This window comes from Arachis hypogaea, chromosome 12, assembly GCF_003086295.3.
Source record: "Arachis hypogaea cultivar Tifrunner chromosome 12, arahy.Tifrunner.gnm2.J5K5, whole genome shotgun sequence".
Classification (NCBI taxonomy): domain Eukaryota; kingdom Viridiplantae; phylum Streptophyta; class Magnoliopsida; order Fabales; family Fabaceae; genus Arachis; species Arachis hypogaea.
The window spans coordinates 119,148,111-119,173,377 of NC_092047.1; the positions used below are offsets into that span (position 1 = coordinate 119,148,111).

At 25.8% G+C, this 25,267-nt stretch overlaps 2 protein-coding genes across 3 annotated transcripts; both read left to right on the plus strand.

The window, feature by feature from the left end:
• The first annotated feature begins 3,640 nt into the window (after window positions 1-3,640).
• LOC112728855 (GDSL esterase/lipase At5g03610-like) lies at window positions 3,641-8,465 on the plus strand. Of its 2 annotated transcripts, none has more exons than XM_025779167.3 (4): window positions 3,641-3,851; window positions 4,469-4,666; window positions 6,376-6,647; window positions 7,734-8,465. In XM_025779167.3, the coding sequence occupies exons 1-4, from the start codon at window positions 3,797-3,799 to the stop codon at window positions 8,244-8,246; spliced, it is 1,038 nt and encodes a 345-aa protein (XP_025634952.1). In that variant the 5' UTR covers window positions 3,641-3,796; the 3' UTR covers window positions 8,247-8,465. The 2 variants fall into 2 exon arrangements, with proteins under 2 accessions (XP_025634952.1, XP_025634953.1); XM_025779168.3 differs by having other exon boundaries at window positions 4,478-4,666.
• Window positions 8,466-17,782: 9,317 nt separating this feature from the next.
• Window positions 17,783-21,249, plus strand: LOC112728856 (cytochrome P450 94C1-like). Its single transcript, XM_025779169.3, has 2 exons — window positions 17,783-19,016; window positions 19,698-21,249. The coding sequence occupies exons 1-2, from the start codon at window positions 17,946-17,948 to the stop codon at window positions 20,208-20,210; spliced, it is 1,584 nt and encodes a 527-aa protein (XP_025634954.1). The 5' UTR covers window positions 17,783-17,945; the 3' UTR covers window positions 20,211-21,249.
• The last annotated feature ends 4,018 nt before the right edge of the window (window positions 21,250-25,267 follow it).

Sequence of the window (25,267 nt, forward strand, 5' to 3'; positions counted from 1 at the left end):
ATATTTATTTAATTATATTCATGTGTAGAGTATACTACCATTAATTCACTCAGCGGTTGATCAATTTAATCCGAATCCACAAATTGGGAGTGCAAAAAATTGTTGTTGGTCTTACAACCAATTGTGTGCCTTACCCTAATGACATCCCAATCCTCATTCCAACAATGCAATGACACAATCAAGTTCCTTGTGAATTTACAAATTAAACGGGTCAACTAGTATAATTTACGAACTTAAACTAACCGAATTTGGGTTATTAACAAGGGAGATGTTCCAGTAAAGATATTTACGTGTCACATTATTATTAGATGTATTAATGAATTTGTTATTTTTTAATTTCTTAAAAAATTAGAATAAAACCGATTTATTTTATAACAATAACAATAAATCCAAATTTTTTTTAGGAATTTAATTATATTTTTAAATTTTTAGGGATTTAAATGTCTAAAAAACAAAAAGTCAGGATATAATTGTCTTTTTATCAAAAAATTTAAAGATATTCGGTTTAAATGGTATAATTCGATCAAATCAAATCGGGTCTAATAATTATAATACAGATAATTGGGTTTATTATTGTTGCTATAATAAATCGTTTTTGTTTTGGTTTATAATAAAAAATAAATTATTAACCAGTTTAATAAGGATATCTAATAATAACATGACATGTATGAACGTCTTTAAAAAAAGATATTTTTAGTGTCTTTATTAAAGTGGTATCTTAATGACAATGCTTATTATTAGTTTAGTACGTGAATAATGTTTATTAGAATAAGCCGGCAAAATGTACTTTTAAAATGATTAAGAATTATATATACACCATCTATTCATTCTATTGGTAGAAAAACAAATATTCAGGACAAGTACTTTAGTTTTCTTTCTTTTTCTTTATAAGTTAGTTGGAATTTGAGAATGAAAGTAGCTCAGAAAAATTGTTTATTTATTTTGTTGTGTTATTATATATTAGTGTGGGGTTTGAATAATCGACCAATTCATTTATTTAATTTGGTTAAAAACTACACAAAAGAGAAATGACAATATTTCCTTCTAAAAGAGATTCTCAATAAGAGATAGGCCACAAATAACAATCATATGGCGTATATATATAAAAAAAAAAAAAAATACCCGACCAGAACAAAAAAACAAGATAAAATCCAGAACCAAATATGTTGACCTTAAAAAATAGCAAATAACTAACTCATGCGATCGACAATGAAGTATTTGGGAATTAATTAACCAGAGTAACATGAAAATAACTAATTAACTTTATTTCTCATATATAATATAATATTATTTCCTAATTCAAACTTGTAATAAATACCTCTGGATAGCGCAGCCCTTATTTAGTTATATAACTTAATAAAAAGCGCTTATTTAATATAAATTCAATATATAATATAATCCTGCAAAAGTCAACTAACAAGCATAACTGCGGATACCCAAAATAAATAAATAAATAAAATGTTTTTGAAATTATTTTAAAAAGTCAATTCATATATTATAAGTTGTCTTATATTATATAACTTGTTAGAAATATTTTGTACATCTAAGTAATTTTGGCATCCAAGTTAATCCAAGCAATTTTAGGTCACGCGTATTTTGCTGTTTTCTTCTTTTCTCATATTTCTTTCTCTTCTTCTTCTCACGTTCGTTTATGCACGAAGCGTCTTCTTCTTCGCATTCCTCCTCCTCCTCCTCATTCTCCTCCTTCTTTTTCGCGTTCCTTCTTCTTCAAGTGTTTTCTCCTTTTCGCCATTCTTTTGTTGTTGTTGTTGCTGTATTTTTTGTCTTTTCTTCCTTCTCTCTCTGATGAAGAAGCAGTAGAAGGTGAGGAGGAAGAGTTTTGAATTGTGCAGAACAGAAATAAACCGAACATGTTATTATAGTGAAATAATTATATAATAATAAATGAATGAAACATTATCCATATATAAATTCAAATTCGAATAGCTTTCTGCATAATGAACCAAACACGTACTCATGGTGAAACAATTGTATAGTACTGAATGAACGAAACATAATCCATTATATAAAATCAAATTCAAACAACTTTGGTGAAATAATTGTATAGTAGTACTAAATGAACGAAACATAATCTATTATATAAAATCAAATTCAAAACACCTCTGTCTATGATTTAGAGATTATCAATTCAATTCAGATTTAGAACACATACATCCATTCAATTCAATTTAATTTAGCAATTGTTGGTGATGACAATAACGAAAGAGGAGGAGAAGAAGAAGAATAAGAAGGAGGTGGAGGTGGAGGTATACGTGAATTTGAAAGAAGAAGAAGATAGCATATACGTGTATTTAAAAGAAAAAGAAGAAGAAGCGCGGGAGAGGAGAAGGAGATAAAGCGCGTGTAATGACGTTCTTTTAATGAGAGTGGTTTTTATTGGTGCTGAACCTACTTGAATAAAACTTCAGATGAAAAAATACTTGGATGCGTAGCATAGTCCAACTTGTTATATCTTTTATAATTACATAAATTTTGTATAGATTTTTTTCTCTTGTTATTTCATTTATTTTTATTATATCAATTTTTTTATAATTAATAAAAATTAAACTTTAAATATTTAAATAATTAATTCTTTGATATTATGTTATTAATTTTTTTATTTTAAAAATTTAAATTAATAAAAAATATAAATGATTATATATTAGTTACGCGTTTATCATATAATAATCACCAATCTAAAATCCATGAACATTAAAATGATGACTTGTTCTATACAGGGTATGCCATTGATGACCACAAAACGCAGCCCTAATTTTAATTTGAAGCACATGTTCCGCGTAGTATAGCTTAGCTTTATCCATATATTTATCGACATTTTGAATGTTCAGTTGCCTTGCTTACGTGGCATTGGAGATAGTTAATTAATGAGCATCAAATATTACATTCCTTTTCAATTCAACGATTACAGTGTACTTTAATTTTTACCCTTGACTTTCTCCTTCTATCTATATGAAAAACTTTTAAATTTTAAGGGTACTGGTATATTAATATTTTAATCATTTTTATTTGTTAATCTTAATTATATAAAATATAATATATATAACTAAAATTAATAATTAAAAATTATTAAAATATTAATATATTAGTATATTTAAAATTTTTTATTTATATATTATTATTTTTTAGTAAAAATTTTTTAATTAAATATTAATTTTTTTAGAGAAAATACACAAGTTACACTTTTTTTAAGCTTAAGAAAAAAAATTTATTTAAAATTTTCATAATTAAAAAAAAAATTTTTAGAAAATCAATTATTAAATTTAACTGTATAAAATATATATTAAAAATAAATTAAATTATACATGTATTTATATACATACAATACATGATAACTAATTTTGATAACTAATTTTAGTCGGTATATAAATAATATTTTTAATTTTTTTTATTATTATTTTTTTCTAATTGGTGGTCATAATGGACTAGGCCATGCTTTTAGACTATTCTTCCCCTTTATTTTCCTTCCGTGTTTAAACTTTAAACCATATAGCTCAACGACAAATTTAAACACATTATTCTTATTAAAATATTGAATTGGCGTTGTCAATTGTCATCATTAATTATATGTTATAACATTTTCATTCTCGTCACTATAAAAACCCATGTCTCCATGCTTCAATTCATCAAGCCACTATAAGCTCATTCCTCCTTTCTCTCTCAACAAACATATATAATCATCATTCCTTCTAAATATATATAATTCTAACTTCATTAATTAAAAAGTAGCATTGGAACCAACCCTACTCTTAGCTTCTTCATATTCAATTCATTCATCATGGAGTTACCCAAGCAACTCTTTTTCTTCTTCCTCACACTTATATTTCTCTCAGGTACGATTATTTTTTTTTATCGAAACTATTTACATCCTTTATAATAAGGTGGAAATTCAGGTGCAGTCGACTTCATGTAAAGTTAATAATTGAAAGTCGTTAGATGATTTAACTGATTTGACTAACAGCTATCAATTTCACATGAAGTCGACTACATCTGAGTTTCCATCTTATAATAAATACTGTTTTGATATTAATATTTTCTTGTCAACTAAATATGCATTTTTTGTTTTATTAATTAAAAAATAATTTAAATACATAATTAATTAGTAACAATCATATTTTTATACAGGTATCAAAAGTATTATTATTATTATTATTATTATTATTATTATTATTATTATTATTATTATTATTATTATTATTATTATTATTATTATTATTATTATCTAGAGACCAGTATTACTTTTTTTTTGTCTAAATTAATAAAAAAAGACTTAATTATTTTTGTATAGAAAGAGTAACACTTGAATGAATGATAAGTAGATTATATATTTATGACTTGGTTTCATCATTTCATGTATTAATTATGCTTGACTAGTTCATGAAGAACTCATCAACAGATAAAATTAATAATAGAGTTTTAATTATTAAGTATTATTGATTAATTATGATAGGACATATAGGGTTGCAAGCTGAGGCAAGGGTGCGACATTATGGTCCAACAAAGTTGTTTGTTTTCGGAGATTCATATGTTGATGCTGGGAACACAAGAAAAGATCAACCGGGTTCATGGAAACAGCCTTATGGCATCACCTTTCCCGGTAAACCCGCCGGAAGATTCTCCGACGGCAGAGTTTTCTCCGATTACATTGGTAAGTACCGTACTTACTATTACAAATTTGACTAATTAATTAAGTTATCAAAAATGATTTAGAGTGACTAGAAATTTGAAATATATATATTATTTCTTCACTTTAATTTTGTTTGAAGAACTATGATTGTCTCGTATCAACGAGTTATAGTTTAAATGTCATACTCTTTTTATACTTTTTAAAAATTGCGGGTTCGAGTTATCTATTTATAAAAAAAACTATGATGGTCTCTTTATATATATATAAGAATCTATTCGATTTAATATTAATGTACTATCTATTTTATAAATATTCATGTTTATTTTTTGATATAAAAATGGTATATTACAAGTTTTTTATTCGTTCAAGAATAAATTTTTTAAATAATTTATAAAAATAAAAAATTGCTTACTTTTATAAGTTAGTGTTTTGAAATTAAAGCAAATCTATTTTATTGCTTACTTTTATAAGTTAGTGTTTTGAAATTAAAGCAAATCTATTTTATCTCAATTTTAATAAGTTAAATTCATAACAATTGAAAAGAAAGATAAATTTATCTAATATTTAATTTTAATTTATTTCGTGATCTAAGTAGTTTTCAAATTCAAATTTTTATTAATTTAATTTAAAATTTAATCTTAAATTAATAAAAATTATTTGAAGCACAATTTCTCTTACTAATACAAAAAGTATATATAAACTAATTTTATATTATATCCTTAATTACTTTGCTTACTTAATCAAGGAAAGTGATGCTTTTTGGAATTTAGATGCGTTGGTTTAACTGCTTGTATATTAGTTCTCATTACTAATAATTAAAGTTAATGAAATATTAAAATGGTGGGGTTGGTGATAATATTGGTATATTTCTGTGCTGGCTTGTTACTTTTTCTTTCTTGTGATATTGTCTATAAGATTTTATGCATCTGTAGCATGATTTTTGTGAAGTTCTCTTTTGCTAATAAAATTTTAAATTATCATTTTCAAAAAAGGAAAATTAAAAGAATTAAATATTCATGTAATAATGTTTCACGTTTTGATCTGTCCTAGATCACATGCAATATAATATATAATATTGTTCCTGAATGCATATTCACTTTTAATTAATTAATCTCAATTCTCACGTGGTATCAACTATCAACTATTGATCAGGTTTTTAACACCATACTTCTCTCTTTATATTTCTACCATCACTACAAAAAATATTAGAATAGCAAAAGATTTTAACGACCAAAAAATTTAGTTGTTAATAGCGACTAATTTAGTGATTGGTATAAAATTTTTAAAATAAAAAAATATTAATTACTAAATCAATAACTAAATTACATTTAGCGACCGATCGTAAAAAAAAGCATTACCGTTATATAATGTCAGCTCTATTAAATTTTTTTAATGAGCTTAAATAATATTTTTTATTTTTTTATTAAAATTTGATCTTTGTTTTTTTCAAAAAAAAAAAATGAAAAATTTGTACAAATTCCAAAAACATATTATTATAACACTATTTTTTATGCTAAATTTTGTTTTTGAGATCAACGAGAATCGAAATCTAGACCTTTCTATCATACAAATTTTAATAATATATCTTAAAATTATTTTTTTTTAAAAATGTAAACTAATAAAAAATATATGAATAATTATGTTTCTAATAATTTATTCTATATATCCTATTCTAGCCTTTACCGATTATTAATAATTTTTAATTAATTCATTTTTTTATGTATATGCAGCCAAGTATTTGGGGTTGAAATCACCAGTGCCATACAACTTGAGAAAAATGATGCCAAATAATTTGAAATATGGAATGAATTTTGCTTATGGTGGCACAGGTGTCTTCAACACAACATCTAAAAATCCAAATATGACAATCCAAATTGATTTCTTTGAAAAACTCATCAAAGAAAATGTGTACACTGCCTCTGATCTCAGCAACTCCATTGCATATGTCTCTGTTGCTGGAAATGACTACAATTATTACCTTACCATAAATGGCTCTATCCAGGTAATTAATTAAATTAACTAGATATTCTTTTTTTAATTTGTGTGGAAACTTTATGTTTATATAATAATAGGGGTAAATCTGTAATTTAAATTTGGTCTTTATATATACTTCACCAAAACTTATTATCTCTTGACTCTTACAATAAACCTAGACTTTTGACAATCAAATTAAATATTGAATAAATAAAAACTCTGATCTATAATAATTCAATTAGCTTAATTAAGTGATTAAATTTATAAATAATTAAACCATATATATATGGTTATAAAAAAAAAAACAGATTTTGGTTATTAAAAAGTACTAGTATTATATGTGGTCCCAAATTTGTTAGAATTTCTAGCTTACCCACTTCTATCAAACAAGTACCATACTTGAATATCTAAGGCTAAAAAATAATAAAGTATAATATAATAGATTTCCATAGTCATTCCTAGATATGATGACACTTGCTACTATGCCAAGCATATATAAAATATTTTTAAAAAAAAAATGAAGAATGTAACATCGTTCTAATTAATAAATTTTTTCAACAAATTTTTGTCCATTCAAGCAAACAAAAAAAAATTTTATAAACAGTGATATATATTCAATTATGGCCTACCACAAAATAAACTAGTTGTTTTTAGATGATTGATATAAAATTCAAGCATTCAACCACTTTTACTTATGTATAACATGTATTAATTGATGAATATTAGATATTAGAAATTTAAACTCTTTTAAGACTTGATTAGTGTTCTAAACAATACTAAAAATCAGATGAATTTTGGGATAAAATTAAGATAAATTTTGAATGAATTAAAGATAGATATTTTATTTTAAATAAAATTTGGATAATTTTTTTCTATTTCAAAAGTTTTTGTTGTTAATTTATATTTTATCTAAAATTTTGTTCGAAATCCTTTTTGCCAAACAATTTTTCGATAATTTTTTAGTATACATTTATTTATCAAGTTTTTACTTATTATGATATATTTTAGACGAATTTTAGACAAATCAATCTTATTTTCTTTATTTTTTTTGCGACGGTAATTGAAGATAAATAAATTTTATTATTGACTTCTTACTATTTTTAATTTTTTTTAGGGTTTTCCATCATTCATTGCCTCAGTGATTAATCAAACTACCAAAGACCTAATCCGAATCAAGAACTTGGGAGTGAAAAAAGTTGCAATTGGTGGCCTACAACCACTTGGATGCCTCCCTCTAATCACATCAACATCTTCATTCCAAAAATGCAATGAAACCTTCAACAACCTTGTTGCTATCCACAACAACCTCTTGAACCAATCCATAACCGAACTGAAACAAAGTTACAAGGGTGGTTTCTTAATCATTGACCTCTTTGACTCTTTTACCTCAGTCCTTAACCACCCTAAAACCTACAACCTTCACAATGAGTTAATCCCATGTTGCTTAGGAACAAGCCAAGGTTTTACTTGTGGAGATGTTGATAACAACAATGTGAAGAAGTATAAGGTTTGTGAAAACCCTAAAACAGCTTTCTTTTGGGACCTTTTTCACCCTACACAAGCTGGTTGGCATGTGGTTTATAACAAGTTACAAAACATGAATGCTCTTTCTCAACTTCGGAACTAGACGAAAGGAATTGAGTTGTTGAATCTAAATATATCAATTTTTTTTAGTTGTTTTGTTATTTATTAGTTAATTGAAAAATGTTTGATTCTTGTATCGTTAAGAGAAAATTAAAGAGTATCTGTCACTTTAACCGATTTGTTAATGTATTGAATTTTTTTTTTTTTTGCTTTTATGTATTAAAAGCTTTATGAATAAAATTATTCATACAAAATGACCCATGTCTAACTATTAATTTTTTTGGTTCAAAAGATGATACACAGATTTTTTTTTGGTCGGACATGTATATAAATTGGAACGGTTGATCCACAATATATAAATTGGGTCTACTAATTTTGTTATGCTGCCCAATTTATAGATAGACTAGCTAGTGGAGTTGGGCTAATAACAACCATGAGCTAAACTATGATGGAACATAATAGTAATAAAACCCTAAATGGCTTTTTACCAAAAAAATAAAACCTAAATGGCTTTATCCAAAATAAATAAATAAATAAATAAAAACTTAAATGGAACTAACCAACTTAGTTTGGTCGAGTGATGATGTTTGGGGTTTAGATTTTATCTTGTACATACAATAACGTATTGATCAGCAACAGACTTTTTAATAGAACTCATATTCACGGTGGATTAATCTTTGATCTGCATAGTTGAGGGATACCGTGACAACTAATAATAATAATAAAAAAATCTAATTAAAATTCATTGGTCAGGAACAAACCCTTAAATAAAATTCTAATTCACAACAGATTAGTCATTAACCTATCGACCGACTGAAAGATACAATAAAATTAAACAAAAACAAAAAAAACCTAAAATATATACTTAATATACTGAACCCGGAATTAAAATTTTCGAAACTTGACAAAGCCAAATATATAGTAGATGAAATCTCCCTTAAAATGTTGTGTGTATGATGAGTATGTAGTGTGGGCGAGTTTCTGACGTTGCAATGCTTAAAATTAGAACTGTCTAATCTATGTAAAAAAATAAATAAATAAATAAAACATTCAAACTTACCGAAAAAATACAAACATGGTGCCTTCAAAAGTTGACTGAGAGTGGTTATGACTCACTTTGGAGGGTGACATTCCAACTTATGATATCCTTATTAGGTTCAAGGACGATTTTTCAGTTGATCTTAATTCTTAGCCATGCCCTTATTTCCCTCTCAAAAAAGAAGAAAAAACATGTAAGACCATGGTGTCGATTTGGTAATACTTAATTATTTATTAGAAAGATATTTTTATTTTTTAAAATACAAGTTAATATTTTATATTCGATAAATCCATGAAGATACTTTTATATCTGGTTTATTTATACTTTTTTAAATTTAAAAAAATTATTATAATTTTATATTTTAATAAATGTTTTAATTATAAATTAGATTTTATTAAACACTATTAATGTAATTAATATTTATTAAAGAATTTATGTTATTTTACTAGATATAACTACTACGTTTTTTTTTTAAAAAATTAAAAAGTAAAAAGATAAAGAAATAATATTAAAGAGCGACAAGAATACTAGGTCATTAATCATGATTAGTAAATTTCTACCCATTAACATTTAAAACATTGATAAATCAACTATATATATCGCTATGAAAAACGAGTGAACAATTATTTTTACCTATGAAATTCAAAATGCTAAAAAAAACATATCCATTAATAAAATTAATATTTAGATATTAATAAAAAATAGGGTAAAAAACCCAAATAAACCAAGCTGAGAATTTTTTTACCCAAATCAGCCAAAATGAAAATTTTTTCAGTAATCAACCAATGACCATTTAAATGTAATTCGAATCAACATGATTCGAATTTGAATTGCATGTAATTCGAATCATATAGATTCGAATTACTCACTGACATTCAAAGCAACATAATTCGAATTCAGCTAATTCGAATTAGGCAGCAACATGTAATTCGAATCAAGTTGATTCGAACTACTTTCATGCATGCCATTCAACGTAATTCGAAGTGGATTAATTCGAACTACACCTGAATATTTTTTTAAAATTTTTTTAATAAATTTATTTAAATTATACCAAAAAAATATTTTATTATATACAAAATAATTTAAAAAAATGGCTTAAAAGATGTTAGGAGTACTATAAAAATTTGTAATGTCCTAATGACTTAAGATATTAAAGAAATACTCTACATAGTCAACAATAATTTAAAAATTAAAATAAATATAGTTATAACCAGTATTTACCTAAATTACTAGAATATTACAAACTTTTATAGTATTTCTAACATTTTTTAAGTCATTTTTTTAATTGTTTTGCATAGAAAATAGCTTAAAATGGCTTAAAATGCCCTTTATTCTATGGAAAACAATTTTTAAAAAGATGGCTTAAAAAATGTTAGGATTACTATAAAAGTTTGTAATGTCCTAATGACTTAGGACATTAAAAAAATACTCTACATAGTCAATAATAATTTAAAAATTAAAATAAATATAGTTATAATCCGTATTTACCTAAAATACTAGAATATTACAAACTTTTATAATACTCCTAACATTTTTTAAGCCATTTTATTTTAAATTATTTTGCATAGAAAATAGCTTAAAATAGCTTAAAATGGCTTAAAATGCCCTTTATTTTATGCGAAACAATTTTTAAAAAAATGGCTTAAAAAATATTATGAGTACTATAAAAATTTGTAATGTCCTAATGACTTAGAACATTAAAGAAATACTCTACATAGTCAATAATAATTTAAAAATTAAAATAAATATAATTATAACCAGTATTTATCTAAATTATTAGAATATTACAAATTTTTATAATATTCCTAACATTTTTTAAGCCTTTTTTTAAATTATTTTGCATAGAACAAAGGGCATTTTAAGCCATTTTAAGCCATTTTCTATGCAAAACAATTTTAAAAAAATGGCTTAAAAAAATATTAGTAGTACTATAAAAGTTTGTAATATTCTAGTATTTTAGGTAAATACGGGTTATAACTATATTTATTTTAATTTTTAAATTATTGTTGACTATGTAGAGTATTTCTTTAATATCCTAAGTCATTAGGACATTACAAACTTTTATAGTACTCTTAACATTTTTTAAGTCATTTTTTTAAAAATTGTTTTCCATAGAACAAAGGGTATTTTAAGCCATTTTCTATGCAAAACAATTTTAAAAAAATGGCTTAAAAAATATTAAGAGTACTATAAAAGTTTGTAATATTCTTGTAATTTAGGTAAATACTGGTTATAACTATATTTATTTTAATTTTTAAATTAATGTTGACTATGTAGAGTATTTCTTTAATATCCTAAGTCATTAGGACATTACAAATTTTTATAGTACTCCTAACATCTTTTAAGCCATTTTTTTAAATTATTTTGTATATAATAAAATATTTTTTTTGGTATAATTTAAATAAATTTATTAAAAAATTTTAAAAAAATATTCAGGTGTAGTTCGAATTAATCCACTTCGAATTACGTTGAATGGCATGCATGGAAGTAGTTCGAATCAACTTGATTCGAATTACATGTTGCTGCCTAATTCGAATTAGCTGAATTCGAATTATGTTGCTTTGAGTGTCAGTGAGTAATTCGAATCTATATGATTCGAATTACATGCAATCCAAGTTCGAATCATGTTGATTCGAATTACATTTAAATGGTCATTGGTTGATTACTGAAAAAATTTTCATTTTGGCTGATTTGGGTAAAAAAATTCTCAGCCTGGTTTATTTGGGTTTTTTACCCTAAAAAATATTTTGTAAGTACAAACATATAGTTTACTCTTATTAAAATTGAAAACGGTGAAAATACATCTAAACTTAATAATTGTTGGCTCGATAAGACTATTGCTGGGAAATGGACTGGAACAGAATATTGAATATAATAATTGCTTTTATATCCAGTGATGAGTGAATAATTGAAAAGTACAGTTTGAGATATTATCAGTATAAATAATAAAAATAGTTTTTTTTTTTTATTGAGATGTTGCCATATGATAATTAAATGTTGATATAAGATTATTTTATAATTAATAACAGTGCATCTATATTTTGTAAAATTAACAAAACTACTGCCATCTATAATGCTAACAAGCAAAAATCAGAGTCGTTGGATGACCTTTAATTTATCTAAATAAAAATTAAATTTTATTGTAAAATAGAATGCACATATGCATTGTTTCATATTTTAAGTCCAACAAAATTTATATTAAATTTAAGATTAATAACTCTTTTTTTTTTACATATTTAAAATAAAATTGAGTAAACAATAATAAAATCATCTCATCTAAGAAGATGTAACTGAACTCGACATATTTTCATTATGTATGGTTTCTAAATTAAAGTAATTTATTACAGGTTAAAAATAAGATAAATCACACAAATAAAATTATTCTAACTCAAAATTACACAAATATTATAAATCAGAATTAGTTATACGCTATGTCCTAAACACTTTTATATAATGAAATCATACGATATATATATATATATATATATATATATATATATATATATATATATATATATATATATATGTATATAATAAAATTATTTATAGTATAACAACAATGAAATCCAATAAAAATTAACTAATTTACTTATATTTATTTATAGATCTAAACATTTTTATAGTATAAATCGAATCAATTTGATTCAATTTACATAGAGGTATTTAGGATATGACGTGTAACCAATATTAGTTTATAATATTTATGTAATTTTGAGTTGGAATAATTTTATTTGTGTGATATATCTTTAAAAATATTTTTGTTAATATTATAAACAAATAAATAAATAAGTTACTCTTTAATTTGTGAATAAAATAAAATTAAAAGTCAAAAGAATTTTTATTCATTTCTCTTTGTGTTTGGTTGTTAATGAACATGTACAAATGTACTTAATCTGTACAAGTAATATTATTCTACAATTCTTTTTTCCATGACATTCAACATCAAAATCTTAATATATATTTGTAATGAGGAATAGCCATAGAGTATTGACAAGATCACCTCAATAATTGGGTGAAGATTTATATATATATATATATATATATATATATATATATATATATATATATATATATATATACATATGGATCCAATGCAAATTAAACACAGTTATAATAAGGTCCTTTCACACACTGCTTTTTTGAATGCAATTGAAGCATTAATGTTTGATATGATTGAATGAAAGTTTTTCTTTATATATAGAGAAAGTAACCAAGCAGCAAGGTCCACATACTCTCCAATCACAAAAACCATGTGCACCAAAATTGTTCATCTTTCATAATCATAACATTAATAATTTAGGTAGCGTTTGTTTTGCAATACTGTACAGTAAAACAGAGGTGACTTGCGAAGAAAAGACAGCCAAGTAGACACGCTCGGAACGACGAGGAGAACAGAGCTGCTAGCAGGGACAGGGCGAAGACAGGGCGATGCGAGGAGAAGAATAGACCTTTGAGAGGAGAAGACGAGGATGGCAACAACCGCGCTGACACCGGGGACTGATGGTGGGGGCGTGGCTGGGTGCTCCTCTGAATCTCTTGGGTTAGGTTACTCAAAGAGGGATTAGGAATTTTGCGTGAAGAGGAAAGGGGTCAAGGGGAGCTTTGTGTCTCCCATTTTCCTTTCTTATATATAGAAGGAACAAAACGACGCCGCATTTGTGCTGGAAGAGAGAACCGGCTCTTTGAAAAACTGGTCCGGTTCATTCAATTTATCGGTTAACTACTGATTTAGCCAGTTTTTTAATCGATTTTTTGCAAAGTGATTTTGTAGTACAACCGGACCAGCCAGATGATCGATTTCCGATTAACTTGGTCAAACCGGTCAGTTCAGTCCGGTTTTCAGAACATTAATAATTACATATTTGTTGTTAATATTATATGTTATAATGACAATATTTTTTTAGAACAGTTAAACATATCTTTACTAATTATTGTATAATTATCATTACAACATTTTAGTAACAAAGTATAACACAACTAATATTTAATTGTCGATAAATAATTAATATAAATGACTATTTTTGTTATTGCTAAAAATAAAATAAATGACCGTTAAAAATAATTTTTGTAAGAATGATAATTAACTATATTGTCATATCTCACCGTTTCATCTTATCAATAATATTAAGAAAAAATATAAGTAGACAATAAAAATATTAAACAATGTTAACAATGAATATATTGGATGTTCAATTCACTAGCTGTGCGGATGATTATCCTAATATTAAGATTTAGGTGGATAATTTAGAAGTATAGTATATTTTTACTTTATTGAATCAATTTTAGAGTCCATTATTCATATTATTCACAAAAGCCATTATTTATCTAACAAAATCTTATTATATTAATTCTAGCTAGCTTGTTGTTACTAAGCAGGTGATTATTGTATATTAATCATCTCTATATGTTCTCCATGTGTAATTAGTAATTCAATTATATATAATAAATACTCATTACACAAACATGATTAATGATTTCACTTAGCATATATATAAAAGACAAGGCACATAGATATCTTGGCTTTTATGTTAGGTGAAGCGCAATGGACGCATTATGGTTTAGAAAGGTGACCCCAAATATCACCATTTTGGTAGGGTACGATCTAATAAGCACTCCAATTGATTTGATGTGATATCAACACACAAACTTAATGTTGTCTTCTATATATTTCCCCACAAAAGAAAGAAAAAGTTTTTTGTACCTTTTCCCTACAAATTTGTTTGGGTTGGGATTATATGGCAAGCTTTTTGTTTTAAGGAAAAAAAGTAGTGCATGTATTTGGGAATACATTAATGACATGCATTTTCAGAATTACTACAATTAGAGTGAAATTCTCTGAATTATTTTGAGGAGAGGGACAAAAATTTATAGTGGTTGAAAATGTGCTGGCCATTATTATTAAGTATATCGTTATATGTGGTAATGGTAAATTTTGTTTTCTTTTATTACTAAATAACCTTTTTTCTGGTCTCTGATATGGTGGATTTGGCGTTCGAGAAATAACGAGATCTTTCATCCTCAAGAGCATTGAACCACAGATAAGGCTCTGGAATATTTTTGAGTTGTAATGATTGTCTATTCCCTCTACCATTAGTGGCTCTTGGATTTCTCCCTCAATAGATACCTTTAAGATTAATTGTGATGCTAGTTATCCTGGCAATGGTGTTCGAGTTGGTTTTTCTTGTGTTAGCAGAGATTGGAAGGGAAGGTGGCAACGAGGCTGTTTGGGAACAATTGAGAATCGTAGCATTTTGCAAGGAGAGTTGTTTGCTATTTGGAGAGACTTTCTTTTAGCATGAGACTCGGGGGCAAAGAGACGGTATATGTGAATAATTTATAGGATTACTATGGTTTTATTAATCCTTTGGTGTTAAAAATCCGAGATATCATGTATTGGAAATGATGTGCTGATAGAGATGCAAACATAGTAGCAGACATCATGGCAAAGACTGCAATGAAGACCCTTTCTCCGCAAGTGGAGCTTCTGTTGCCTTAAAAAGAATTTGAGAATGGTATTCAGCGGGACGATTGCCTTTCTTAAGCAGTTTTTTGTTTATTTTTATTTTTATTTGTTGTTGTTTGTTTTCTTTTAAATCACAAAAAAAACCTCTTCTAAAAACTTAAAACAATAAAAGGGACATATGTACAGTTATATCGATAATATATCTCCTCATATATAAGTCTCTTTTTTTAAGTTTGTGTGAATTTTGTATAGTTTTTTTTAAATTTGTCTTATACTAATTTTTTTTCCCTTTTAGAACCAGTAAGAATTAAACTCTAAATTTTGGTTATAAAAATTTTGATACTATATTAATTTTTTTTAATTTAAATCGATAAGAGAATGCACATGTTATTTGTACATCTAAAGTAATTATTTATTTATTCATATATATACAAATTGATAAACAGTGAAAAATAAAATATACGTTGTAATATTAACAATAAATAAAAAATAAATCCATGATCACACTACTTTCAAGTTTCAAGTGGTAGCCTACTTGATTGGTACCACATTAAAAGTTGAAGAATATAATGAATAAGTGATCTACCTAAAAGTCCAACATTATTATCTCAGAGAAACCCTAAAATTCTATCTCAAAACACAGGTTGGTGTTCTCAAGATAGATTCTCTTCTAATTTACACTCATCTCTCAGTTGGTTAAAAAACGAAAAAAGCAAGCAAATCCAAAGCACGTGATAATTGAATTAATACTAACACTATATTGTGACACATTTAACTGATGCCATGAACATATATATAATTTTTCATAATGTATGCGTGTGTGTATCGTATTGGATCAAATCAAACTCCAAAAGGGTCAAGAAATTAAAACTGAATAATAATAAAAAAAAAAGATATCTTTTATATGTACCAATCACAAATTTGGTAAAATATAATTCCAAGAAGTATTGTTAGTTTATGGCCTCTAAATATAGCACGTGTGCTAAATAAATATAGTACAAAATTACACATCATGGATGATGTAACAAGGTTTCAACAGACTTTGTTTTCTTCGTTGGGGCCATAATTACTTTACACACCCACACCCTTTATGTATAAGGTTTGATACGACACCATACACATGTAATAATTCATCAGAGTTTTTCCTATTGTTGTTTTGATATAAAGTTTTTATTATTCACTTGAAGCTAAACTTGTATTTAGATTTTATGAAGTGTGTGAATAGAATGTGTTATAATGATTTAGAGACTAGAACCTTCATCACTTAGCTTTACCATTATTTTTTAGGATGAAAACCCTAAACTATAACATAATGTATATGTTAGGTTAGTTTTTTTCTTCTTCTAAAAAAATAGTTTTTAAATGCATCATAATATGTATCAAAATAAGGTATAATTATTCTGTTGGTTTTTATAATTTTATTAATTTTTAATTAAATTTTTGTATTTTTTATTTTTAATTGGATTTTATAATGCTTTTAATTTTGTAATTAGATCTTTATTAGTGTAAAAGATATTAGGGTTAATTGAATATTTTTTCACAAATAAAAAATATCTATAATAATTAAGAACTTAACTTGATCACATATTTTTTTAGAAAAATTAAATATTTTATTAATTTTAATATTTTTAACATAAAAAGAACTCAATTATAAAATTAAAAATAGTGTGGAGGGACTTAATTGAAAAAAAAAGTATAAAATCAAAACCTAATTACATATTTAGTAAAATTATAAGAACTAACAGAATAATTAAGACTTTTTTAATTAATGCTGAAAGAGTTTTAAAATCTAGAAGTAAGTAATTAAGACCTATGTATGTATACAAATACACAATCATATAAAATATGTAAAGACTTCAATTTATTTTTTTTTTTGAAAATTAGTAAAAGCTTGAAACTGAAAATACATCCAACCATGTCATAATCTAAAAAATGTTTTTAGTTCTTTAACTTAGTTAACAAATATTAATATATATGTTCATGTTAGAGGATGACTTAAATTATTACGTCCGACATATTAAAAAATGTAAACAAAATTTATTTATAATTATTTACAAATCAAACTCATACAATAAGTGTAGAAAGAAACATCATTGAATTATCATCAATGGTTTATAAATATATATACATGTCTCTCTTTGGTTGCATACCTCTTTTCTTAATTCTTATCATAACTTCACTATCCTCTCTTCTCTCTATCAATTATTTTTATTGTTTATCAATTTAATTAGTTTCCATAGATGGAACTTGAACATGTAATACCTACCTCTTCATTGTTGCATCTACTCTTCAATAATGATGCCTCTTTTGGTTCTTCTCTTATTCTTCCACTCATGGTCATCATGATCATGATCATGATCATCACAATCATAATAATTATTTCCTTTGGATCCCCTTTCAAAATAGTTATCAAGAAAAAAAACAAGAATAACATCTTTTGCAATTGTGAAACTTGCCAAGCCTATCTCACTTCAAGTTGGTCCAAAGATTTTGAAAATCTTTGTGATTGGCACTCTCATCTTCTCAAGAACTCACCAACAAGAACCATCCACATACATGTTCTTAGGAACACCATAACCGCGAATTCGGACAACGTTGAGTACATGCTCAAGACAAGGTTTGAGAATTACCCTAAAGGGAAAGCCTTCTCAATGATCTTGGGTGATTTCTTAGGTAAAGGAATCTTCAATGTTGATGGTGAATTATGGAGGTTCCAAAAGAAGATGGCAAGCATGGAGCTCAACAAAGTTTCCATAAAATCCTTTGCCTTTGAGATTGTCAACTATGAAATCCAACAAAGACTTGTCCCTCTTTTATTATCCTCGAGAAAATATCAAGTCGATTTGCAAGATGTATTCAGAAGATTCTCCTTCGATAGCATATGTAGATTTTCGTTCGGGTTAGACCCTAAATGTTTAGAACAATCTTTGCCCATGTCTGATTTCGCCTTGTCTTTTGATAAGGCGTCTAGACTGTCGGCCGAGAGGGCGATGGCTGTGTCGCCTTTCATATGGAAGGTGAAGAGACTCTTCAACATGGGAAGTGAGAGGGAGCTAAGAGAATCTCTTGGAGTGATAAACATGTTGGCAAAAGAGGTCATAAATCAAAAAAGGAAAATGGGGTTTTCCGAACACAAGGATTTGTTGTCAAGATTCATGAGCAATGTTGAAGATGAGACATGTTTGAGAGACATTGTAATAAGTTTCTTATTGGCTGGTCGTGACACCGTGGCTTCTGCCCTCACAAGCTTCTTTTGGTTGCTTGCAAAACACCCTCAAGTGGAGTTAGAGATTCTCCTTGAAGCAGATAAGGTACACCTTCCAACACAACTTCTTTATTTTATTTTATTTTGATTTAATTAAGGATATACATATTTTCATCAAATTAATTATTGTTAGGGTTTATACATGATCATTATATTAAGGCGATATATATTTGGTTTAGAATTAAAAAAAATTATAGAAATTTTCACTTCCAAACCAAACATATACCCTAAGCAAAAAGGTAGGGACAATTTTTGCTTTATTGATAACTTACTATTTGGATGATTAAGGAATAATATATAATTAGAAAATGGAGGTTTTATTAAAAAGGAAAGTTTTTAAGTTCATGTATTATGATGCTTGTAGGTTTTATTTTTGTCAATTTCTTAATAAATATTCTTAGGACATTAATTAATAAAAATTATTTTTTAATATTTTAAACAACTTTCAACTATGAACATGTCCAATTATATAATAATAATAATTTATAAAATTTAATTTTGATGCATTGTCAGTGTAAAATAGTTCTACACGTGTATTCAATTACGTAAGCCACATCATCAGTAAAAATAACTATCTTTTACATTGATCGCGTAAATAATCATTCAAAAGAACAGATGTGATCGCAAGATTGTATAAAACGTTTTAGACTGTGAATGTATCAAAATTAAACTCTAATTTATATTTGTGGCTAACTAATTAAGAATTATATATACAATAATTAATAAGGTAATTGGAGCAAACAAGGAGCTTACAAGCTTTGAACAGCTTCGGAAATTACACTATTTGCAAGCAGCAGTGTATGAGAGTATGAGATTGTATCCACCAGTTCAATTTGATTCCAAATTTTGTGTAGAAGATGATGTGTTACCTGATGGGACAAAAGTCAAGAGTGGAACTAGGGTTACCTACCATCCCTATGCAATGGGAAGATTGGAAGAGTTATGGGGCCAAGATTGCATGGAGTTTAGGCCTCAAAGGTGGTTAAAGGGTGGTGTTTTCCACCATGAGAATCCATTCAAGTACCCGGTTTTTCAAGCTGGATTAAGGGTTTGTATGGGAAAAGAAATGGCCCTAATGGAGATTAAGTGTGTGACACTCCCTTTGATTAGAAGATTTCATTTCCAATTGGTTCCACCTGTTCTTCATCATGCTACCCCAATGTTCTCTCCTGGCCTCACTGCCACTTTTAGATGTGGCCTTCCGGTAATTGTCAATCAAAGAAAAACCCAATCTTCTTAGTCACTCATTTTTTATGGTATATAATTTAGAAAGATTTTTTAAGTGTACCGTTGTACCGGTATTTCAGTAATTTTTAACCGTTGATCTTAATTATATATATTATATATATATATATTTTTATAATTAAAATCAACGATTAAAAATCACTGAAACACCGTTATGACGGCATACTTAAAAATTTTCCTATAATTTAGAGTAAAAGATTAATTATTGCACACAATTCAATGGTAATATGAAAAATTACTTTCAATTATTTTTATACTTTATTTGAAATGTTGGTACAGTCTGATTCGAACGACAAAGTGTCTTTTTATAATTCAAAAATTTTTAATTGATTTTTAACCATTTAAGTAATTAATTTAAACGATCTTTGTAAACGATGAATTGCTGATGCTGAATTGCTGATGCGTCGAGAACTATTTAGTCCAATAACAAAGATCATTTAAACTAATTACGTAAATGATTAAAAATCAATTAAAAATTTTTAAATTATAAATAAATATTTTGTCTTTCGAGCAAATAATCGGACATTTAGTCTATATTTTTTACAAGCATACAATAATTTTTCAGTAAAAAAATAAATTTATGTCATGTGTAATAAATGATATGTGAATCTATTAGATATTTCACACATCATACTATATAAGTACATAAATAAAAAAGTGAATTATGAAGCACATGAACATATATATACCTAGCTACTACATTTAGGGTATGGTTTAAAGAATATAGAGGATTTTTTTTTAGCAAATTATAGAAGATTTGATCATGATATATGATGATGATGACGGTGGTGGTGGTAATTGATGATGAGATGTAACTATAGTTATAATGGAGTACGGGGATCCATTGCACCACAAGAAACAAGAACCAACATATTATTATTATTGATGGTGTCGGTGGATTCTTTTTTACTTCATTTTGGGGTGCAAAAGTGGCAACTTTATTGTTTGGATTTGTATTGTTTAATATTCAAGGCATTGTATGTACATATAATTCAATAATAATCATGCTACTAAAATAGTAGTGTGTACTACTATATATATCTTATTTATTTAATTAATTAATTTATTGAATTAGAAGTGTAAAGAATGTGGCACTATGGACTATGGTGCATATCGAAATGCATGACCAAAAGTAAAAAATTAATTTCACTCTTAGGTTAGGAGATGTTATTCTCAATACAAAATATAGACATATATAATAAGATTTATTTTATCAAATTGGAGTGACAATATTATAAAAAAGATTGTGATGGACTTTAAAAAAGTCCTTGAATAAGGAATAATTATTGCAATATTAAATTGAATTTATTTTTGTTGAATTTTAACAATATAATATAGTTCAACTTTTTTTTCGAAGAAACTAAGTTAAAGGCTTAAACGACAAAAAAAAAAAAACAACAACAACAACAACGCAACTCAATTTTTAAATTTATTTTTTTATTTTAGTTTTTTTTGTCAATTTTATTAATAAAAAAAATCAAGATACACGTTAACATACTTAAAGTAACTTTTCATAGTTTTTTCATCATCATCTAAAGTTTTTGGATTCGAGTCTTACTCTTAATTAAAAAAAAAAAACTTTTCATGATACAAATAAGTAACAAATTAACCTGAACTTAAACCTATACTTCTAACTATTACACATGAACCCCAAAAATAAACAAAATTACAAAGAAGCCCCAAAAAATCCCAAATTATTACAACCACCCCAAAACCACACTCTAGCTTCCCTAAAACAATATAGTCCTAACCTTGGCCTACAATTTCATATCCACTTAGCCCCATCAAATTTCATGCTTTTTTTTAATGGTGGACCAATTGAAGTGGTAGATTTTGGAAGTAGTATATTTTAATTTCCCACTTTGACCTCTATCTTAGTCTACAATAACAAACAAATAAACATATGTCAAAGTGATGGAGAAATTCCAAATTCAATTATTGAATATTTTTCAATTTGCTCAGCCATCCACAAAGCTATTATAACAAAAAAAAAATACTATATACTATTATTGAATATTTTTTCTCTTTATAATGTAATTATTTAATAATAATTATATATAATAAATATATATATATATATATATATATATATATATATATATATATCAAGAATTAGCCATTTTTACAGTATTTAAATTTATGATGGTTTTGCATTGACTAATTGATAATAATTAATTGTTCACTGAATATTGCTTTCTAGTCATTAGTCTGACTTTAAGATCCAAAACTCAAGCCACTAAAAACTGAATCTTAAACCTTCTTTCAGCCACCAAAATTCAAGTCAAAATGACATGCTTTTTACATCCCTTCTTAACCTACTCTTCTCTATATATATACATCAAAATTAATAGGCACTTAACTCCTTAATTTTTTTTTTCCTTTAGCTTCTCCTATAAGATCATTAGAGAATGAAAAATTCAATGAAGATGCTACAAATTTTGCCACTACTAATTTGTCTCTATTGTTTTGTCTCATTGATACAAGCATCAAATCCACATGAAAGAAAGGTACATCTTGTTTAAGATTTGTGCTTGTCTTGAATATATATTTGGTCTTTTAAAATATATATATATATATATATATATATATATATATATATATATATATATATATATATATATATATATCATTTTTTTAATCGTTCTTACAAACTCCACCCTAAATCCGGGAGAAAAGTTCAACCATTTATAATTTATCACAACTTTTTATTAAATCATACTAATTACATTTCAAAATCATATTTAGTGTTTTTTTATTTTTAACATTTATAAAAGAAAAAATGAAAACATTAAAAATAATAAAATCTTATTTCTATTTTAATCTCATTTTTTTTCTTTTACAAAATTTTAAAAATAGAAAAACACTAAAAATAAAAAGGCAAACTAAATGTAACTTAGATTTTCACAATGATGGAAATTCACACTAACATAATCAAGTGAAAATTTTAATTGAGAGAATTTATCCACTCTTTTTATTTTCTTAATGTTCTTGTTACTTCTTATTCTGGTTGTGCTTATGTAATTATATAATAATGGTGATTAATGAAAACAATTGTTATAAAATTTGTGAAAAAAAAAAAAACAGCCTTACATAGTATACATGGGAGAGCTACCAAAGACTACAACATATTTACCAGAAGATCATCACCACAACATATTGGAGGCTGCCATTGGAGAGTAATAATCTCAGTTTCTTTAAGTTTTAAAATTACATTTATTTTATATAATTTTATACAGTTGAACTTGTTTAATTTGGTTTATTTTAAACAATCATCCCTTGATGATTATTAGTGACTTTTTTCTTTTCTGTAGCAAGAAATTAGCTAGAGAATCCAAAATACATAGTTATGGAAAGAGTTTCAATGGATTTGTTGCAAGACTTTTGCCACATGAAGCAGCAAAACTACAAGGTATTACTAATATTACAATTGTTTCTATTTTTTTTTTTTGTTACTCGTATTTGAATTATAATTTTCTAGAGTAAATATGAAATTTTTTTTATATATATAAATAATATCTATCATTTGACTAATTTAATCTTGATTTATAATATTCTTTTTTTTTCAAATTGAGCTATGCTTATATATTCTTTTGAAATGATGTTTTTTTTTTTAATGCAGGGGAGAACAATGTAGTATCTGTGTTTCCAAATAAAGTGAATAAATTACACACAACAAGGTCATGGGATTTTTTGGGAATGCCTATAAAAGTAAAAAGAAACCGCAAAGTAGAGAAAAATATCATTCTTGGTATGCTAGACACAGGTAAAGATGAAAAATATTTTTATCTGAGGGTATGTTTGGTCCATTCCGAGATAAAAATAGAATAAAATAAAACTTTTATAAATAAATTTTAATATATTATAATTATTTATAAAATATTTTTTTCCATTTTTAATCTCAGCCATACATATATATATATATATATATATATATATATATATATATATATATATATATATATATATATATATATATAAAAGTTGAAAATAAACTGAAAAAATTCTTATAAAAATGATAATAATTTGATTAATTTCTCAACTAACCATAGCCTTCTAAGAGTAATTACAAATTACAAATTTACAATATATAAGTGCTTCATCATCTATTTAATGTTTATATAGATTTTGTTTTTTTAAATTGTAACCAGGAATTGCACTTGATTGCCCATGTTTCAATGATAAAGGGTTTGGGCCTGTCCCAAGCTCATGGAAGGGTAAATGTGTCACATCAGCTAATTTCACACACTGCAACAAGTATTCTTCTCTCCGTCTATTGATTTTGAGTATATATCCAAATACATCCTTAAAGAATTTTATATCGAATGTTTTCGTTTTTAAAATTTTTTTATTATGTTGAAGTCTAAAATTTTTTATAAAAGTAAGATATATAAACTTTTTCGTCACACTTTTAAGAATTTATTTATCTAAGTAAAAATAACGAATCTAATTAAAGTAAAGACTTATATATCTTATATTTTTGTAAAGTTCAAGAATCTTAATGTAATAAAAAAAATTTTGAAAATAAAAACGTTGCGTCAAAATTTTTTAAAGATCTATTTAAATATATAATCAATTTTTTTAATCTCCTATCATCACAAAAATAATTTTTTTTATTATTGTTAAGTTTTTGGTTCATATATTATGATGGATATATAACATATAAAAAGAGAAATAATACTACTGCCTATATGGAATTTTCTTTGATGTATTACTATTATGCTACATGAAAGATGCTATGATAATTAGCAATTATATATGCAACACACAAAGACTAACATTTTATTTAAATGCTATTTATTAAATTAAGGGTGCTATACTTTTTATTCGATGGACATATTTTGATCATATAGTTATTACATTTTAGTATATAAATATATATAAAAAATACTATACTATATATATAAAATATTGCACTCTCTACTTTTTTTTCGAAACACACAACTGTTCACAAAGACACATAAATAATACTATGATTAATATATATTTTGTTTTCATGATTTTGTGAATAAATACATAAAATTAAATTTTATTATTTTTACCATTTTTATCTTT